This window comes from Hylobates moloch, unplaced genomic scaffold (assembly GCF_009828535.3).
Source record: "Hylobates moloch isolate HMO894 unplaced genomic scaffold, HMol_V3 SCAFFOLD_18, whole genome shotgun sequence".
Classification (NCBI taxonomy): domain Eukaryota; kingdom Metazoa; phylum Chordata; class Mammalia; order Primates; family Hylobatidae; genus Hylobates; species Hylobates moloch.
In genome coordinates, this window is record NW_026652293.1 from 67,753,279 (window position 1) to 67,770,804 (window position 17,526).

Genomic DNA, 17,526 nt, shown 5'->3' on the forward strand with positions numbered 1-17,526 from the left:
CTATGAAATTTTAACTATTTCTTCTGTGTGCAGTTTATTTTGCTAAAATTGCTAACATAGTCAAACTCTCAAACCTCAAAAAAAACAGTACAAGACATAGAAATGTCTAAATGAATAATCAACATGTGAATGACATCATCAAAACACATTTATTGGGTGCCTTCTGTACAGGATCTACATCCCGTTATTTGTTTGGTTTTGTATTATTTTGTTTGTTTGTTTTTGAGACAGAATCTCGCTTTGTCGCCCAGGCTGGAGTGCAGTGGCACAATCTCGGCTCACTGCAAACTCTGCCTCTCAGGTTCAAGCGATTCTCCCACCTCAGCCTCCCGAGTAGCTGGGATTACGGGCCCCCACCACCACGCCCAACTAGTTTTTGTATTTTTAGTAGAAACAGGGTTTTGCCATGTTGGCCAGGCTGGTCTCCAACTTCTGAACTCAAGTGATCCTCCTTGGCCTCCCAAAGTGCTGGGTTACAGGCATCAGCCACTGCACCCGGCCTACATCCTGTCATTAAAGATATCAATAAATAAGTACAACATAAGGCAATAAAGTACAGGAATAATGCAGAGGAAAAAATATTTAATGATATAAAGTATCAGAAAAGCTTTGAAGAAGGGACATTTTAGCCGCATACTGAAAAATACTTTCATAGGCAAAAATGGTACCTTAAGGAAGGATTCCGGGCTAAACAAATGGACTGGCAAAGGGACAAAGGTGAGAAAACCCATGTGTAGAGGAACACAGGATGGGCGGGGCCATACTGGAGAACTGTGAGGCTAAGAATTAAGGATGTATTTCACTGACAGAATAATTAACACAATGTAACCAAGAAGAAGGTGCTGGTAACCCAAGAAGAAGTAAGACACAGTATTTGTAATCATAGCTTACAGTCTGGTGGAGGAGGCAAACAATTTCAGTAGAGTGTACTAAGTACTGTAATGAGGGATGGGTGCTGTCAAATGCATAGCAGGGACACACTGGTAGCCTAGAGACTGGGGAGAATCAAGGCAGGCTCCCCAAAGGGGAGAAGGCAATAGCAGGCCCAGTGAGGGGTGTGTGTGTGGCGGCTGGGGAGGCAGGGGGGAAGGGCGTCTCATTAATGCAAGGCAGGGAAAGGGGTAAGGGTTCCAGGAAGAAGAGCTTCAGTAAGACTGAGTTGACAGTGTTTTGTTGGACAAATTAGAGGAAGACTGAAGGTAGGAACTACAATAGGCCTCTGCGACTATTCTGACAGGAGGTAATGAGAATTTAGGTAGGATAAGGAAAAAAGAAAGGAATGACTCATATTAGGAAGAAATCACAGTTGAAAAACGGGCAGGAATGGCAAACACTAGCATGGGTGAGCCAATGAACAGTCAAAGGCAACCACAAAACCTGCAGCCTGGGTGCCACTAAATACCACAGAAAAATCAGCAGGCAGCATAGAGTTGGGGTGAGAATGGATGGAAGTAAGCAGATACACTGAAATCAGAGTCTGGCAAGACACCTACACTAATGCATCAGCCAAAGGTCTAATACGGGGAAATGGAACTCAGAAGGGCAGACAAAAGATATGTGATAAGAGTGGGAAATAAATACCCTGACAGAAATTATGGGCATTGTCAAAGCTTTGGGTAATGTCTACTTCTATAGAAGTGGGCAGTTGTGCCTCCTCTAACATTTGGCAATTCCTGAAGATATTTTCCATTGTTAAACTGAGGTGCAGGGGGCGCTACCAGCATCTAGTGGGTAAAGACCATGGATGTTACTAAACATCCTATAATACAAAGGGCAGCCTCCAACAACAAAGAATTATCCAGCCCAAAATGTCAACTTGTATGGAGGTTGAGAAACTCTATTCTAGAGAATCACATGAGAAAGAGCAATTAGAAACATCAAAGAGGGTAAGCGCAGTGGCTCACGCCTGGAATCCCAGCACTTTGGGAGGCTGAGGCAGGCGAATCACCTGAAGTCAGGAGTTTGAGACCAGCCTGGATAACATGGTGAAACCTTGTCTCGACTAAAAATACAAAAATTAGCCGGGCGTGGTAGCACACACCTGTAATCCCAGCTACTCGGGAGGCCGAGGCATGAGAATTGCTTGAACCCAGGAGGCGAAGGGTGCAGTGAGCCGAGAACGCACCACTACACTCCAGCCTGGGTGAGACAGAGCAAGACTCTGTCTCAAAAAAAAAAATAGAATAAACATTTCCTATATTCTAATATACATTAATTATGTAATAGTGTCCAAAAATGTACACTATGGTACGTCAACTAACTATGCCTATGCAGTTAAAAAAAAAAAAAAAACATGTATGGCAAAACCAAATATAAATGATACTTATTTCCTGCTCCAAAGAATGTGGCTATAACTGGTCCAGAGTGCTGAGCTGGTAAAATCCAACTCACTTCTATAAAGTTTTAATATTAAATTGACTTAAATACTTTATCTGTCTGTGCTCAGAGAACAAAGACTGTTTGCAGCAATCATACCCACCTCCCATACTAATACGTATGATGGGACACAGGAAGAGAATGCCTAGGATTCTAGCAATGATAATCAGTATTAACTTTTCAGCCTATTCTGCTGACACAGTAAATAAGTCACCCATCCATCCTCCAAAGTACATTGCAGGCTTTCATAGCAAGAGTATCATTTTATTAAGTAAACTCACTACATTATTTAAAAAGTTCAAGAGTCAGCAGTAGATAATAAGAGCAACTCTTTTCTTGGGTTAAATTTGAACCTATTGATTCAAAAGGTTAAAGTGCTCCACCATCTCACTAACAGCAAGAAGTTAATCTGATTTAAATGCAATAAATTTTCATATTATGTAATTTTATGGGGGAATGAAACATACCAGAGAACGAAATCGTACAGATTCTATTTGTCCATACTCTTTAAAAAATGACTTCAGCTTCTAAAATTAAAAAAAAAATACATACACATTAGCTCACCTTCAGAACATCAAATAAGTGCTACGAAAAGGAATTAAGAAAAATTGTCTGATAATCCTTTACTGCCAGGTTTGTTTTTTTTTTTTTGAGACAGAGTCTTGCACTTTCGCCCAGGCTGGAGTGCAGTGGTATGATCTCAGCTCACTACAACCTCCGCCCCCGCGGCTTCAAGCGATTCTCATACCTCAGCCTCCCACGTAGCTGGGATTACAGGCGCCCGCCACCATGCTCAGCTAATTTTTGTATTTTTAGTAGAGACGGGGTTTCGTCATGTTGGCCAGTTTGGTCTGGAACTCCTGACCTCAGGTGATCCAATCGCCTCAGCCTCTTGAAGTGCTGGGATTACAGGCATGAGCCACCGCACCTGGCCTACTGCCAGTTTTTAACATCATTTCAGGAAAGTAGGTGACTATTCAGTTGGATGAACAAAAAAATTTTACTGAAACTTGTGAGACTCTGTCTCAAAAAAAAAAAAAAAAAAACAAAACACGATTCAAGCTCCTATTAATATCCATTGGATGTATGCTTTTCTTTCAATCTTTTATAACCTTTATCACATGTAAATTAAGGATAGACTTGTAACTTCCATAGATTCATGTTTTCACATTGGTTTAAACCAGGAATAAACTTTTTTTTTTTTTTGAGATAGAGTCTCACTCACTGTCACCCAGGCTGGAGTGCAGTGGCACCATCTTGGCTTCTGCAACCTCCCCCTCCTGGGTTCAAGCAATTCTCCTGCCTCAGCCTCCAAAGTAGCTGGGATTACAGGCTTGTGTCACCACACCCAGCTAATTTTTGGGACTTTTAGTAGAGAAGGGGTTTCGCCATGTTGGCCAAGCTGGTCTCGAACTCCCGACCTCAGGGGATCCGCCCACCTTGGCCTTCCAGAGTGCTGGGATTACAAGTGTGGGCCACCACGCCTGGCCTCAAAAAGGCTTTTCTACTGTTTTTAATCAAGTAGAGTTTAAATTGTCCTTCAAAATATGAGCAGGATGCCAAGCTAAGGATTGCAACAGTTACTCTCACATGAACATGCAGAAGCAAAGGGCAGGTTTTGCTTCAATGATCCTCATACAACGGAAGAAACTCAGGACATCTTCATTCTTTAAACAACACATATTTACTATGCACAAGGCACCATTTCAGGTGTCAAGAGACAGAACGAGGCCGGGTGCAGTGGCTCATGCCTGTAATCCCAGCACTTTGGGAGGCCGAGGCGGACGGATCACAAGGTCAGGAAATCAAGACCATCCTGGCTAGCACAGTGAAACCCCGTCTCTACTAAAAATACAAAAAATTAGCTGGGCGTGGTGGCAGGCACTTGTAGTCCCAGCTACTCAGGAGGCTAAGGCAGGGGAAGGGTGTGAACCTGGGAGGCGGAGCTTGCAGTGAGCAGAGATCGCGCCACTGCACTCCAGACTGGGCAACAGGGCGAGACTCTGTCTCAAAAAAAAATAAAGAAGAAGAGAGACAGAATGATGAAAAAAGAGCATCAGGCCCAGTGGCTCATGCCTGAAGTCCCAGCACCTTGGAAGGCAAGGAGGGCAGATTGCTTGAGCCCAGGAGTTTGAGACCAGCCTGGGCAACATAGCGAGACCCTGTCTCCACAAAAAAAACCCACAAAAATTAGCCAGACATGGCGGTGTGTGCCTGTAGTCCCAGCTACTCAGGAGGCTGAGGCAGTAAGATCACTTGAGTCCAGGAGTTTGAGGCTGCAGTGAGCAATGATCATGCCACTACCCTCCAGCCTAGGTGAGAGTGAGAACCTGTCTTGAAAACGAAAAGAAAAAAGTAAAACATCTTTAAACATATGGAGCTTACTTTCTAGTGACATATAACAGGAGATAAGGCTAAAAGAAAGAAACCAGGCAGGAGGTCACTGCAATATTCAAATATAATCTGCAAAAGCCTGAATTGGCAGGGACTACAGGAATGAAAAGGAGGGGGTGGATATTGGAATCCATTTATATTAGGATGATTTATGTAATAATTTACAATGAAGTTATATCCATGACTTATTATTGAATGCTTATTCAACACAGGAAGAACAAAGTTATTAACTTCTCTGAACTTTTACTATATACAAACTCACCTTCTTATTAAATGTAACAGGCAAATTCCCAACAAACACAGTTCTCTCATTCTTTAATCTCTCTTCTTCTTGGTTGATTTGAATTTTCTTTCTTTGACTGACAACTGTGTCATCTATATCATCAAGTATTTTTCTATCTGCTACTTTAACACCAGGTTGAGAATTTTTCCTTTTCTGCCCTTGTTTCTGGTGAATTTCTTCTTCTAAATCAGCACTTGCTAGAGCGCTTTCCCTTTTTAAGGCAAAAAATAAAACAAAATAAGCAGTAAGAGTCATGCCAGTTAGGTCTAGTATTTGACAAAGCACAGCCCTACCCTCCTGACTAGAAGTATTTCCCAATGTCTTCTGAATTTTCCTAGATTTACCACTCACAAATATATCAAAATTTTTAGAGCAGCGCTATCTAGAAACTGACTAGTATCTTTAGAAAAAAAATGATTTAACTCAAGAGTTAGAAAAAGTTAAGCTAATTTTTATTTTTTTTTTGAGACAGGGTCTTGCTCTGTCACCCAGGCTGCAGGGTAGCAGCGTTATCACAGCTCACTGCAGCCTCAACCTCCCAGGCTCAGGCAATCCTCCCACCTCACCCAGGCTGGAGTGCAATAATGCAATTTCAGCTCACTGCAACTTCTGCCTCTCGGGTTCAAGCGATTCTCCTGCCTCAGCCTCCCAAGTAGCTGGGATTACAGGTGGCTGCCATCACGCCAGGCTAATTTTTGTATTTTTAGTAGAGATGGCGTTTCACCATGTTGGCCAGTCTGGTCTTGAACTCCTGACGTCAAGTTATCTGCCCACCTCGGCCTCCCAAAGTGCTGAAACTAAAGGTGTGAGCCACCATGCCTAGCCTTTTATACATACATACATATACATATATATATACATATGTGTGTGTATATATATATGTGTGTGTGTATACGTATACACACACATACGTGTGTGTGTATACGTATACATATGTGTGTGTGTGTGTGTGTATATATATATATACATATATATATATATTTTTTTTTTGAGACAGAGTCTAGCTCTGTCTGCCAGACTGGAGTATAATGGCACAATCTCGGCTCACTGCAACCTCCGCCTCCCTGGTTCACAACGATTCTCTTGCCCCAGCCTCCCAAGTAGCTGGGATTACAGGCGCCTGCCACCATGCCCAGTAGAGACGGGGTTTCACTGTGTTGGCCAGGCTGGTCTCCAACTCCTGACCTCTTGATCCACCTGCCTTGGCCTCCCAAAGTGTTGTGATTACAGGCATGAGCCACCGCGCCCAGTCTCCTTTTATATGTTTTTGTAGAGACAGGGTATTGCTATGTTGCCCAGGCTGGTCTTGAACTCCTGAGCTCAAGCCATTCGCCCACAGCCTCCCAAAGTGCTAGGGTTACAGGCGTGAACCACTGCACTTGGCAAGAATAAGTGAAGCTCAATTTTTGAACACGTTAAATCTGCCAGGCAACAGCAGCAGCAAGTTCATCTAAACAAAAGCTGATTCACTTAAAGCTCTTGGAGATTTAGTTTACACTCTATCAATGCCTAATTTCATTTTCTACTCTAGATCTTTAGGGGCACTATCACACTCCCTGAGAGTCTAAAAAGGTTAATACAGCAGCAGAGTACTTAGTCTGTACAAGCAATATGGCCAATAGGAAAAACCAGATTCCCTACTTCTAATACTTCTGTAATATTTAAAGGACTCTTACCAAAAGTAAATTGTGAAACGGTAAATACAATATAAAGTATTGCTGGATATGGACAAGCAAGGTCTGAGCATCAATCTGAAAGGAGAACTAAAGGATATTAAGGAGTGAGGGAAGAGAAGAGCTAGTAAGAATCATAAAAATGACTCACTCATCAGCAAATATGTACCAGGTTCCTACTCAGTTCTAGGCTCTGAGGATAAAAAGATAAAGAAACAATCAAAGGCCTCCAATAGTGTAGTGAAGAGACAGACCAAGTTCACAATAACATGGTAACAGCTACAATACATGGTATGCAAACATAAACGAGAAAGGCTTCTCAGAGGAGGAAATCAGTGTCTGGCACATAGTCCAATAAAAGCTGACTGTTATTACTCCTCCCTGAGGACAGGGTCCATGTCTAGTGTTTTGCCCACTACAGTATATAAAGTACCTAGCAGGAGTGAAAGGAAACGAGACAGTACAGTAAGGTGGGAACCAGGTCAGGAGAGACCTTCAATGTTACACGAAAGTGCTTAGATTTTATCCTACTGAAGATGAGGAGACACTGAAGACTTTGAGAGCATCTAAAAAAGATCATTTGAGCAGAAGAGTGGAAGATAATTAGAAAGGGGATAAGGTTGGAGAAGGGAGACCAGTAAGGAGATGGTTACAACAGTGTGTATCTGAGAAGACTGACCAGACTCACCAGAGCAGGGAAAGAGGTGAAGACGAAAAGGCAGAGTAAAGAGATAATTAAAAAACAGCATCATCAGGACTTGGCAACTGATTAGCTAAGCAAGGAGAGGAAAGAAGACAGGACGACTCTAGGGCCACTAACTTAGGCAACTAGAAGGCTAGTGGTAGCGCTCATGCCAAGGAACAGGTCTGATGAGAATGATGAGCTCCCAGTGGAGCATTCTTACCTGGAGGTACATATGGAATAAAGAAGTGCAAGCCGGGCGCGGTGGCTCAAGCCTGTAATCCCAGCACTTTGGGAGGCTGAGGCGGGCGGATCACGAGGTCAGGAGATCGAGACCACGGTGAAACCCCGTCTCTACTAAAAATACAAAAAATTAGCCGGGCGCGGTGGCGGGCGCCTGTAGTCCCAGCTACTCGGAGAGGCTGAGGCAGGAGAATGGCGTGAACCCGGGAGGCGGAGCTTGCAGTGAGCCGAGATTGCGCCACTGCACTCCAGCCTGGGTGACAGAGCGAGACTCCGTCTCAAAAAAAAAAAAAAAAAAAAGAAGTGCAAATGCCAGGAGGCAAACAAACATACACATCTGGAGATCAGGAGAGAGATCACGCTGGGCACAAGAGATACTGCCCCCAACAAAGGGTGACAAAGGGTCACAAGGACATGACCAAGAATGAGACCCGAGGGAAATGCACATTTAAAGAGTAGTCAGAGGAAAAGATACCACAGTAACACCAAGAAGAATTGGCAAGAGGACAATCAGAAGAGATTTCTCTCAGAGAATCCAATAGCTTCAACAAGAAAAGCAGCCACGTGAAAGGTTAACAGAGGACTCATAAGACAAAAGCTGCACTGCCCATTACATATGTCAGAGAGGTCAGGGTGGCCTCAGTGAGCACTGCTTCAGAGGCACAGTCAGGATGGAGAATAAAACCCACCACGACCAGAATGCAAGTGCATGGAAGGGTGAACAGATCAAGAAAAGGGAGAAAGTACAAGAACAGACTACTTTTCCTAAAAGCTAGACTGAAGGGAAGGACTGTGGGAATGGTAGCAAACAGAGACATGCAATTACGTGGCTTTTTTTTTTGGCGGTTAGGGGGAATGACCTTTTTAAAGATTAGAATCTTGAGCATGTCTATATAGCAGAAAGAGGGATAAGGACCAGGCACGGTGGCTCACGCCTGTAATCCCAGCACTTTGGGAGGCCAAGGCAGGTGGCTCACCTGAGGTCAGGAGTTCGAGGCCAGCCTGGCCAACATGGTGAAACCCCATCTCTACCAACAAAATACAAAAATTAGCTGGTCGGCCGGGCACGGTGGCTTAAGCCTGTAATCCTAGCACTTTGGGAGGCCGAAGTGGGCGGATCACGAGGTCAGAAGTTCGAGACCATCCTGGCCAACATGGTGAAACCCTGTCTCTACTAAAAATACAAAAAAAATAGCAGGGCATGGTGGCGGGCGCCTGTAGTCCCAGCTACTCGGGAGGCTGAGGGAGGAGAATGGCATGATCCCAGGAGGCAGAGCTTGCAGTGAGCCGAGATGGTGCCACTACACTCCAGCCTGGGGGACAGAGCCCGACTCTGTCTCAAAAAAAAAAAAAAAAAATTAGCTGGGCGTCGTGGTGGGCGCTTGTAATCCCAGCTACTCAGGAGTCTGAGGCAGGAGAATCGCTTGAATCCAGAGGCAGAGGTTGCAGTGAGCCAAAATTGCACTGTTGCTCTCCAGCCTGGGCGACAACAGCGAAACTCCATCTCAAAACAAAAAAAAAAAAGAGGGATAAGGGAAAGAGGGGAACGTGGATGGATCTGACAGCACAATCCCTAAAAAGGCAGAACATATGTGGTACACACAGCACACAGGTGGTTGAGTTAATCTTGGACAAGAGGCAAGACACCTTTCTCTAAGAAAAAGGGGAAGAAATAAGCCTGCGTAAAGATGCATTAAGTTTAAATAGGAGGACAAAAAGTAGCAGTTCCCAACTGTTAGTGATTAACAGCTCCAGAACTGGTACAAAGGTCTTCAGTTGAAAGGAGAAAAGGGAAAAGGAAATAAAGGGCTTGAGGAGAGTGGCAAAGAAGAGAGGAATGAAGACTGTTAGCTAGGTACATGTGATGGGATCACTATTTGCATCTTGATTCAAATACACTGTTAAACAACGTTAGGCTGGCCGGGCATGGTGGGTCATGCCTGTAATCCTAGCACTTTGGGAGACGGAGGCAGGAGGATGGTTTGAGCCCAGGAGTTCAGGACTAGCCTGGGCAACATAGCGAGACCCTGTTTCTATTTTTTTATTTAAAAAAAAAAAAAATGCTGACTGGATCACTTGAGTCCAAGAGTTTGCGACCAGCCTGGGCGACATGGCAAAATCCTGTCTCTACAAAACATACAAAAATTAGTTGGGCATGGTGGTGCATGCCTATAGTCTAAGCGACTCAGGAGGCTGAGGTGGGCGGCTGGATTGAGTCTGAGAAGCAAAGGTTGCAGTGAGCCGCAATCGCACCACTGCACTCCAACCTGGGTGACAGAGCCAGACCTTGTCTCAAAAAAAAAAAAAAAAAGTTAATGAGGGAAATGAATAAATTTAAGAACACCAAACTCGGCCAGGTGCAGTGGCTCATGTATGTAATCCCAGCACCTTGGGAGGCTGAGGCAAGTGGATCATGAGGTCAAGAGGTCGAGACCAGACTGGTCAATATGGTGACAACCCGTCTCTACTAATACAAAAAATTAGCTGGGTGTGATGGCGCACACCCACAGTCCCAGCTGCTCAGTAGGCTGAGGCAGAAGAATCACTTGAATCCGGGAGACGGAGGTTGCAGTGAGTCAAGATTGCGCCACTGCACTCCAGCCTGGGCGACAGAGTGAGGCTCCATCTCTGTATAATTTAATCCAAAAAAAAAAAAACTCTTCTCTCTGTCCTGGGATTAAAAAAAACAACCAGACAACAGTAAAAAATATATATATATATATTTTTTTTTTTTTAAAAAGCAAACCAGGCCAGGTGCAGTGGCTCATGCCTGTAATCCCTGCACTTTGGGAGGCTGAGGTGGGTGATCACCTGAGGTCAGGAATTCGAGACCAACCTGGCCAACTGATGAAACTCTGTCTCTACTAAAAATACAAAAAAATTAACCAGGCGTGGTGGCACCTGTAATCCCAGTTCCTCGGGAGGCCTGAGGCAGGAAAATCACTTGAACCCGGGAGGTGGAGGTTGCAGTGAGCTGAGATCAGGCCACTGCACTCCAGCCTGGAAAAAAAGAGCAAAACTCCGCCTCAAAAAAAAAAAAAAAAAAAAAAACACAAACAAAATTCTTTTATATACATGCTGAAATATGTATAGATGAAACATAAGTTTTCGTTTTGCTTCCAAATAATGAGGGGGTGGCTGGGCGCGGTGGCTCACACCTGTAATCCCAACACTTTCGGAGGCCAAGGTGGGCAGATCGCTTGAGGTCAGGAGTTTGAGACCTGCCTGGCCAACATGGTGAAACCCTGTCTCCACTAAAAATACAAAAATTAGCTGGGCATGGTGACGCAGGCCTGTAGTCCCACCTACTCGGGGCTGAGGCAGGAGAATCGCTTGAACCTGGGAAGCGGAGGTTGCAGTGAGCTGAGATCACTGCACTCTACTGCAGCCTGGGAGTGGCATCAAGACTCCACCTCAAAACAAACAAACAAAAACAAATAATGAGGGGGTATATGAGTGGGGTAAAAATACAAAAAGGTTGGCCAAATATTAGTAATTGCTGATGCTGAGTACATGGGGTTTCTCAGCCTTTTCAACTTTTCTATACGTACTGAATTTTCCATAACAAAAAGTTTGAAAGAAAGTAGAAATATGAAATGAGATAAAACTAAGACGAATATTGCAAGTATAGGAATGTTAATTTCTTTACCATCTAACTTCTTTAACATCAAATAAGAGAATTTTACCAACCTGTTTGCCAACTTTTTTTCTGCGTTAGTGTGTTTCTTCTTCGCTTTCAGTTTTTTTGCAGGTTCTTGCAAAAGTGGTCTTTCAATCTGGGATGTACTTTCTTCCTCCTCATTCCGTTTCGTTTTTTTGATGGTTTCCTTTTTAAAAGTTTGAAGTTAGAGACCCCATACTTTTAGAATTCTGACCCTAAGCCATAATTTAGTCTTTCTAAATGAGCATCTCTTCTCTCTCACTGGTGTGTAAGAGTCATGAAAGGTTACTTAAAATGAATCCTGTCTGCCCCTTTAGAAATCACGCTTCACGCGGTAGGTAAGATTGTTTTGTATGTAAGTGTTAGTTCTAACGAGCTTTCTTCGGGAAGAAAGCCCAGTGACTTACTTTAGGCACAGGCACGTACACGGGTTGAATCTGGGGCTCCAGAGAACTGAAGAGACACGCCAGCCGACCGGTGCCACTTCTGGAATGGTGCTCGCCGCGGAATAAGCTACTGGCGACCTGTCCAACCCTGTAGTCTGCCGGCGGACTCCCGCGAACGCCGTCGTCAGGGTTCTCTCTAGAAACGGACGCCAGAAACTCAGCCACGCCACGCACCACCGCTTCGCCAGCACGAGGGAACGTACAACATCCCTCCCCAGCTACTCGTGCCGCGCGCCACTCACCCGTCCTGGACACTTCTCTTTCTCTTCCGTTTGTTCATCCCTTCCAAGGCCATTCTTACTCCGAGGACTCCCAAACGGCAGCTGCGCGCGAACTCGCACTTCCGGGTTCCAGGCACTTCCGCTCTCTAGCCACGCCCCCTCCCCTCCAGGCAGTCGGCCGCGGGGCGGCGGTGAAGGGAGGTGCTTGGTGAGGGAGCGGGTTTGTCCCCGTCGGTTGGTGATCTTCGCCGTTTCAGAGAAGCCTCATTTTGGGAGTGAAGAACGTCTTCTGGGAGTGGTTGAAGCCTGCAGTGTGAAGAATCAGCCAGGCTAGGAGCGGGGTGTCCACCCAAGCCGAGGGAGAAACACGTAGAATACTGACTTGTTGAAAAGGAGGGAGGGAGGTTTGGCAAGAAATGCGGTTGGGGGTGAACGCAGTGGGGTGTTTACAATTTGCTAATCGCTGTGAAGACTACAAAGGAATTCTTTGTACTCTTCTTGCAACTTTTCTGAAATATGACATTATTCCAAAATAAAGACCACAACTCTAACGAGCCACGTCAACATACAATTCGAAAGATTGGAATGCGGACCTGCTATTCTGCCTGGAAAAGTAGATACTTGGCATTCAAAACTCTTCAAGGTGTTCTCAGCCGGTCTTCCCAGACTCATCTCCCTCCAGCCCTTGACATTCTAGCCTGCTTTCTCCACCGCCTCTACAGTTGTTATTCCTGTCCCCTCTGTTGTAACTGCCCTCCTCTTTCCCCTTCTGCAAAATAATGCCCATCCTTCAAGGCGTAGCTCAGATACTGTCTATCTTAGTATTTCTTTGCAGCCAGGCGCGGTGGCTCGCCTGTAATCCTAACGCATTTGGAGGCCGAAGCAGGAGGATTGCGTGAGGACTAGGAGTTCGAAACCAGCCTGGTCGATCTAGCGAGACTTACTCTTTACAGAAAACAAATTAGACGGGCACCTTTGCGTTCGGCGCCTGTAGTCCCAGCACTTTGAGAGGCTCAGGCAAGAGGATCCCTTGAGCCCTGGAAGGTCGAGGCTGCAGTGAGCTGTGATCGCACCCCTACACTCCAGCCTAAGCGACAGACCCTGTCTCAAAAAAAAAAAAATTCTTTGCTATTTACAATAGGGATATTATCTTTTCCCGAGCCCCCATGGTACTTACTATAATCATGTTTGGTCTGCTTTAGTGTTAGTTACAGTCTCTTTAGATGTAAAGGCAAGACAGTAAGGATTATGTTTTATTCGTCATGTATGCTGTGTCTCTATTAACTGTACATAGTGAATATTTGTTAAATTGACTCTCAGGGTAATAAAAGATTATTAGTTAAATCATTCAATAGTTTGAGTGGCAAAATAGGATTTGACTTTGTTATTTTCTTTGAGACAAGGTCTTGCTCTGTCACCCAGACTGGAGTGTAGTGGTGAGATCATGGCTCACTGCAGCCTTGACCTCCTGGGCTTAAGCCATCCTCCCACCACGGAGTAGCTGGAACTGCAGGCAGCAGCACCATGCCCAGCTAATTTTTTTTTTTTTTTTTTTTTTTTTAGACAGAGTCTCGCTCTGTCGCCCAGGCTGGACTGCAGTGGCGCGATCTCGGCTCACTGCAACCTCCGCCTCCCGGGTTCAAGTGATTCTCCTGCCTCAGGCTCCCGAGTAGCTGGAATTACAGGTGCATGCCACCATGCCCAGCTAATTTTTGTATTTTTTTAGTAGAGACGGGGTTTCACCATGTTGGCCAGGCTGGTCTCGAACTCCTGACCTTGTGATCCGCCCACCTCAGCCTCCCAAAGTGCTAGGAGTACAGGCGTGAGGCACTGCGCCTGGCTTTATTACAGGCGTGAGCCACTGCATCCAGCCAGGATTTGACTTTGAGTCTTTTGGGGACAGCCTAGCTTTTTGAAAGCTACTCGACACGAGTTGACTGGGAATATATTTGACTTTTACTTCCCCCTTCAGAGAAATTTATGAAAAAATCTCCACAATATTCAACTGCTAGGCCCTGGGTTTTGATTACTGGGCCCCTTATTTTGGTTTCCCATAATCTTGATCTTCTGGTATTTCACAAAGATGAAGAAACCTTATCCATACATGCATGCGATACAACTCAAAAATCTGTCCTATCCAGTCCAGTGAAGAGATTATATTCTATATTTCTAGAATTACAGAATTCCATTCTGTGTATTTTTTGAGACGGAGTTTCGCTCTTGTTACCTAGGCTGGAGTGCAGTGGCACGATCTTGGCTCATTGCAACCTCCGCCTCCCAGGTTCAAGCGATTCTCCTGCCTCAGCCTCCCGAGTAGTTGGGATTACAGGCATGCGCCACCACGCCTGGCTAATTTTATGTTTTTAATAGAGGCAGGGTTTCTCCATGTTGGTCAGGCTGGTCTCGAACTCCCGACCTCAGGTGATCCACTCGCCTTGACCTCCCAATGTGCTGGGATTACAGGTATGACCCACCGTGCCCAGCTTGGTACCAGATACTTATAGAAGAAAACAGACTGCAAAAGCAGCTGTGGTTGCAGATAGTTTTAAAATTATCTTCATTGCCATTCAGTGCTGTTTTTAACCATTTAGAGATCACTGACCGCTTTGAGAGTTTTTTAAAATATGAGGACATGGTGGGACAAGGTGGCTCACGCCTATAATCCCAGCACTTTGGGAGACCAAGACGGAAGGAATGCAAGCCCAGGAGTTTCAGATCCGCGACTGTGCCATTTGCACTCCAGCCTGGGCAATAAGAGCGAAACTCCGTCTCAAAAAAACAAAAGGAAGACGGGTGCAGTGGCTTATGCCTGTAATCCCAGCACTTTGGGAGACCGAGGTGGGTGGATCATCTGAGGTCAGGAGTTTGAGATCAGCCTGGCCAACATGGTGAAACCCCATCTCTACTAAAAATACAAAAATTAGCTGGGCATGGTGGCGGGTGCCTGTAATCCCAGCTAGTCGGGAGGCTGATGCAGGAGAATCACTTGAACCCAGGAGGCAGAGGTTGCAGTGAGCCAAGATGGCGCCATTGTACTCCAGCCTGGGTGAAAGAGCGAGATTCTGTCTCAAACAAAACAAAACAAAGAAATTAACAAGACCCCACTCTAAAGTTTTTTCAGTAGGGAAAAAAACGTTTTGGAGAACACCGTTAAGAAACCTGTTATCTTGGGCGGGCGCGGTGGTTCACGCCTGTAATCCCAACACTTTGTGAGGCCAAGGCGGGCAGATCATGAGGTCAGGAGATCGAGACCATCCTAACACGGTGAAACACCTCTCTCTACTAAAAATACAAAAAATTAGCTGGGTGTGGTGGCACGTGCCTGTAGTCCCAGCTACTCGGGAGGCTGAGGTAGGAGAATGACTTGAACCTGGGAGGCAGAGGTTGCAGTGAGCCAAGATTGCACCACTGCACTCCAGCCTGAGGCAACAGAGCGAGACTCTGTCTCAAAAAAAGAAAAAAAAAAAAAAAAAGAAAAGAAAAACATACCATCTTAATATGTTAATTGTAAACTAACTTAGTAAAGTCTAGTTTAGGTGACCAGAAGTAGACATAGGTCAATTCTACGAATGCAATAAAATCCTCAAACTCTTAAGAAGGTAGGACGTAGAACAAGAAGGCAGGCGAGACAGAGAGGCACAAAGGCATAAATCTCGACTCCCAACAAAATTTGGAATAATTCCCCTATTCAGCACTGTTTCTATAACATACTCAGTATGTGATATTAAGACCTCCTCAAAAAACAGGGTTTCATGATTAGGTAGGATTGAAAACAGTAGGGTAAAGGAAGTTATTTAGGCAGGTATCTCTTCACAGGCCTTCTCAAATTTTTTAATATGCAAACACTGTGATTCTCTAAGAAAAGAATGTGCTATACATACATTTTCCAAAATATATTTGGTTATAAATTCCCAGAGCATTTCCAGGGACCAGTAATCTAGGAATTCATTTTGGGAAGCACTGTTCCACAGATTTAAAAGATCACCCCTTAAACTAATTTTTGTGAAAATAAAGGGCCACCACAAAGATGCTTTAAAAAGTATGTATTTGAGGCCGGGCGCGGTGGCTCAAGCCTGTAATCCCAGCACTTTGGGAGGCCGAGGAGGGTGGATCACGAGGTCAGGAGATCGAGACCATCCTGGCTAACACGGTGAAACCCCGTCTCTACTAAAAAATACAAAAAAATTAGCCGGGCGTGTTGGCGGGCGCCTGTGGTCCCAGCTACTCGGGAGGCTGAGGCAGGAGAATGGCGTGAACCCAGGAGGTGGAGATTGCAGTGAGCCGAGATCGCGCCACCATACTCCAGCCTGGGGGACAGAGAAAGACTCCGTCTCACAAAAAAAAAAAAAAAAAAAAATGTATTTGAGCTTTCTAGGCCTTAAAAAAGTTTATTTCCTTTCTCGTTTTTGGTTTTTTTTTTTTTTTTTTTTTTTTTTTTGAGATGGAGTTTCAATCTTGTTGCCCAGGCTGGAGTGCAATCTTGGCTCACTGCAACCTCCGCCTCCCGGGTTCAAGCGAATCTCCTGCCTCAGCCTCCCCAGTAGCTGGGATTACATGGATGCATCACCACGACCGGCTAATTTTGCATTTTTAGTAGAGACAGGGTTTCACCATGTTGGTCAGGCTGGTTTCAAACTCCTGACCTCAGGTGATCCACCCGCTTCAACCTCCCAAAGTGCTGGGATTACAAGCATTAAGCCACCATGCCCGGCCTCTCTTTGTATTAAATAAAGGTTTCCTTTTTTTTTTTTGAAACAGTCTAGCTCTGTTGCCCAGGCTGGAGTGCAGTGGCGCGATCTCGGCTCACTGCAAGCTCCGCCTACCGGGTTCATGCCATTCTCCTGCCTCAGCCTCTCGAGTAGCTGGGACTACAGGCGCCCACCACCACACCCGGCTAGTTTTTTTTTTGTATATTTAGTAGAGACGGGGTTTCCCCATGTTGGCCAGGATGGTCTCGATCTCTTGACCTTATGATCCGCCTGCCTCGGCCTCCCAAAGTGCTGGGATTACAGGCGTGAGCCACTGCGCCCGGCCAAGAAAGGTTTTCTTTTGGTAGAAAGTCCAATAAGTGGGGCCAAAAAACTAGATTATAGATTTTTAAAAGTTTGTGGCAAAGCAGTGTTTCTCAACCCAGATTCATATTAATATCACTGGAGACCTTTAAAAATTAAAGATCAACATCCAGGTACTATCCCCAACCAATTAAATGTAACTCCTTGGGAGTGGGGTGTGAGTACTGAATATACTTTTAACAATGTCCAGATGATTGCAATGTGCAACAGAACACACTGAAGTATAAAAGACCCGGAAGGGTCTAACTAAATTAAAAAATTTTAAAAAGCTGCTGGTAATGGTTTCAAGTGTTAAATAAAAAAGAAACAACTTAATTTTCAAATTTGGACAATTTTCCAAGTGATAAGAAAAATATTTAAATTCAGACTCCCGCAAAATAGTGTATGCAAAGATAAAAGAATGCCTAGGCCGGGTGCGGTGGCTCATGCCTGTAATCCCAGCACATTGGGAGGCCAAGGTGGGTGGATCACATGA

General features: G+C 44.9%; 1 protein-coding gene across 1 annotated transcript in view; it reads right to left on the reverse strand.

The window, feature by feature from the left end:
• The window catches only part of RBM34 (RNA binding motif protein 34), a 28,576-nt gene extending 16,432 nt beyond the window's left edge, over nt 1–12,144 (reverse strand). Inside the window, exons 1-5 of the mRNA XM_032136434.2 lie at nt 12,001–12,144; nt 11,720–11,894; nt 11,342–11,478; nt 5,033–5,264; nt 2,844–2,903 (exon numbers count right to left, since the gene is read on the reverse strand). Coding sequence (XP_031992325.1) covers nt 2,844–2,903; nt 5,033–5,264; nt 11,342–11,478; nt 11,720–11,894; nt 12,001–12,053 — 657 coding nt within the window. The 5' untranslated portion in view covers nt 12,054–12,144. The remainder of the gene's footprint in view (nt 1–2,843; nt 2,904–5,032; nt 5,265–11,341; nt 11,479–11,719; nt 11,895–12,000) is intronic.
• Between the last annotated feature and the right edge of the window lie 5,382 nt (nt 12,145–17,526).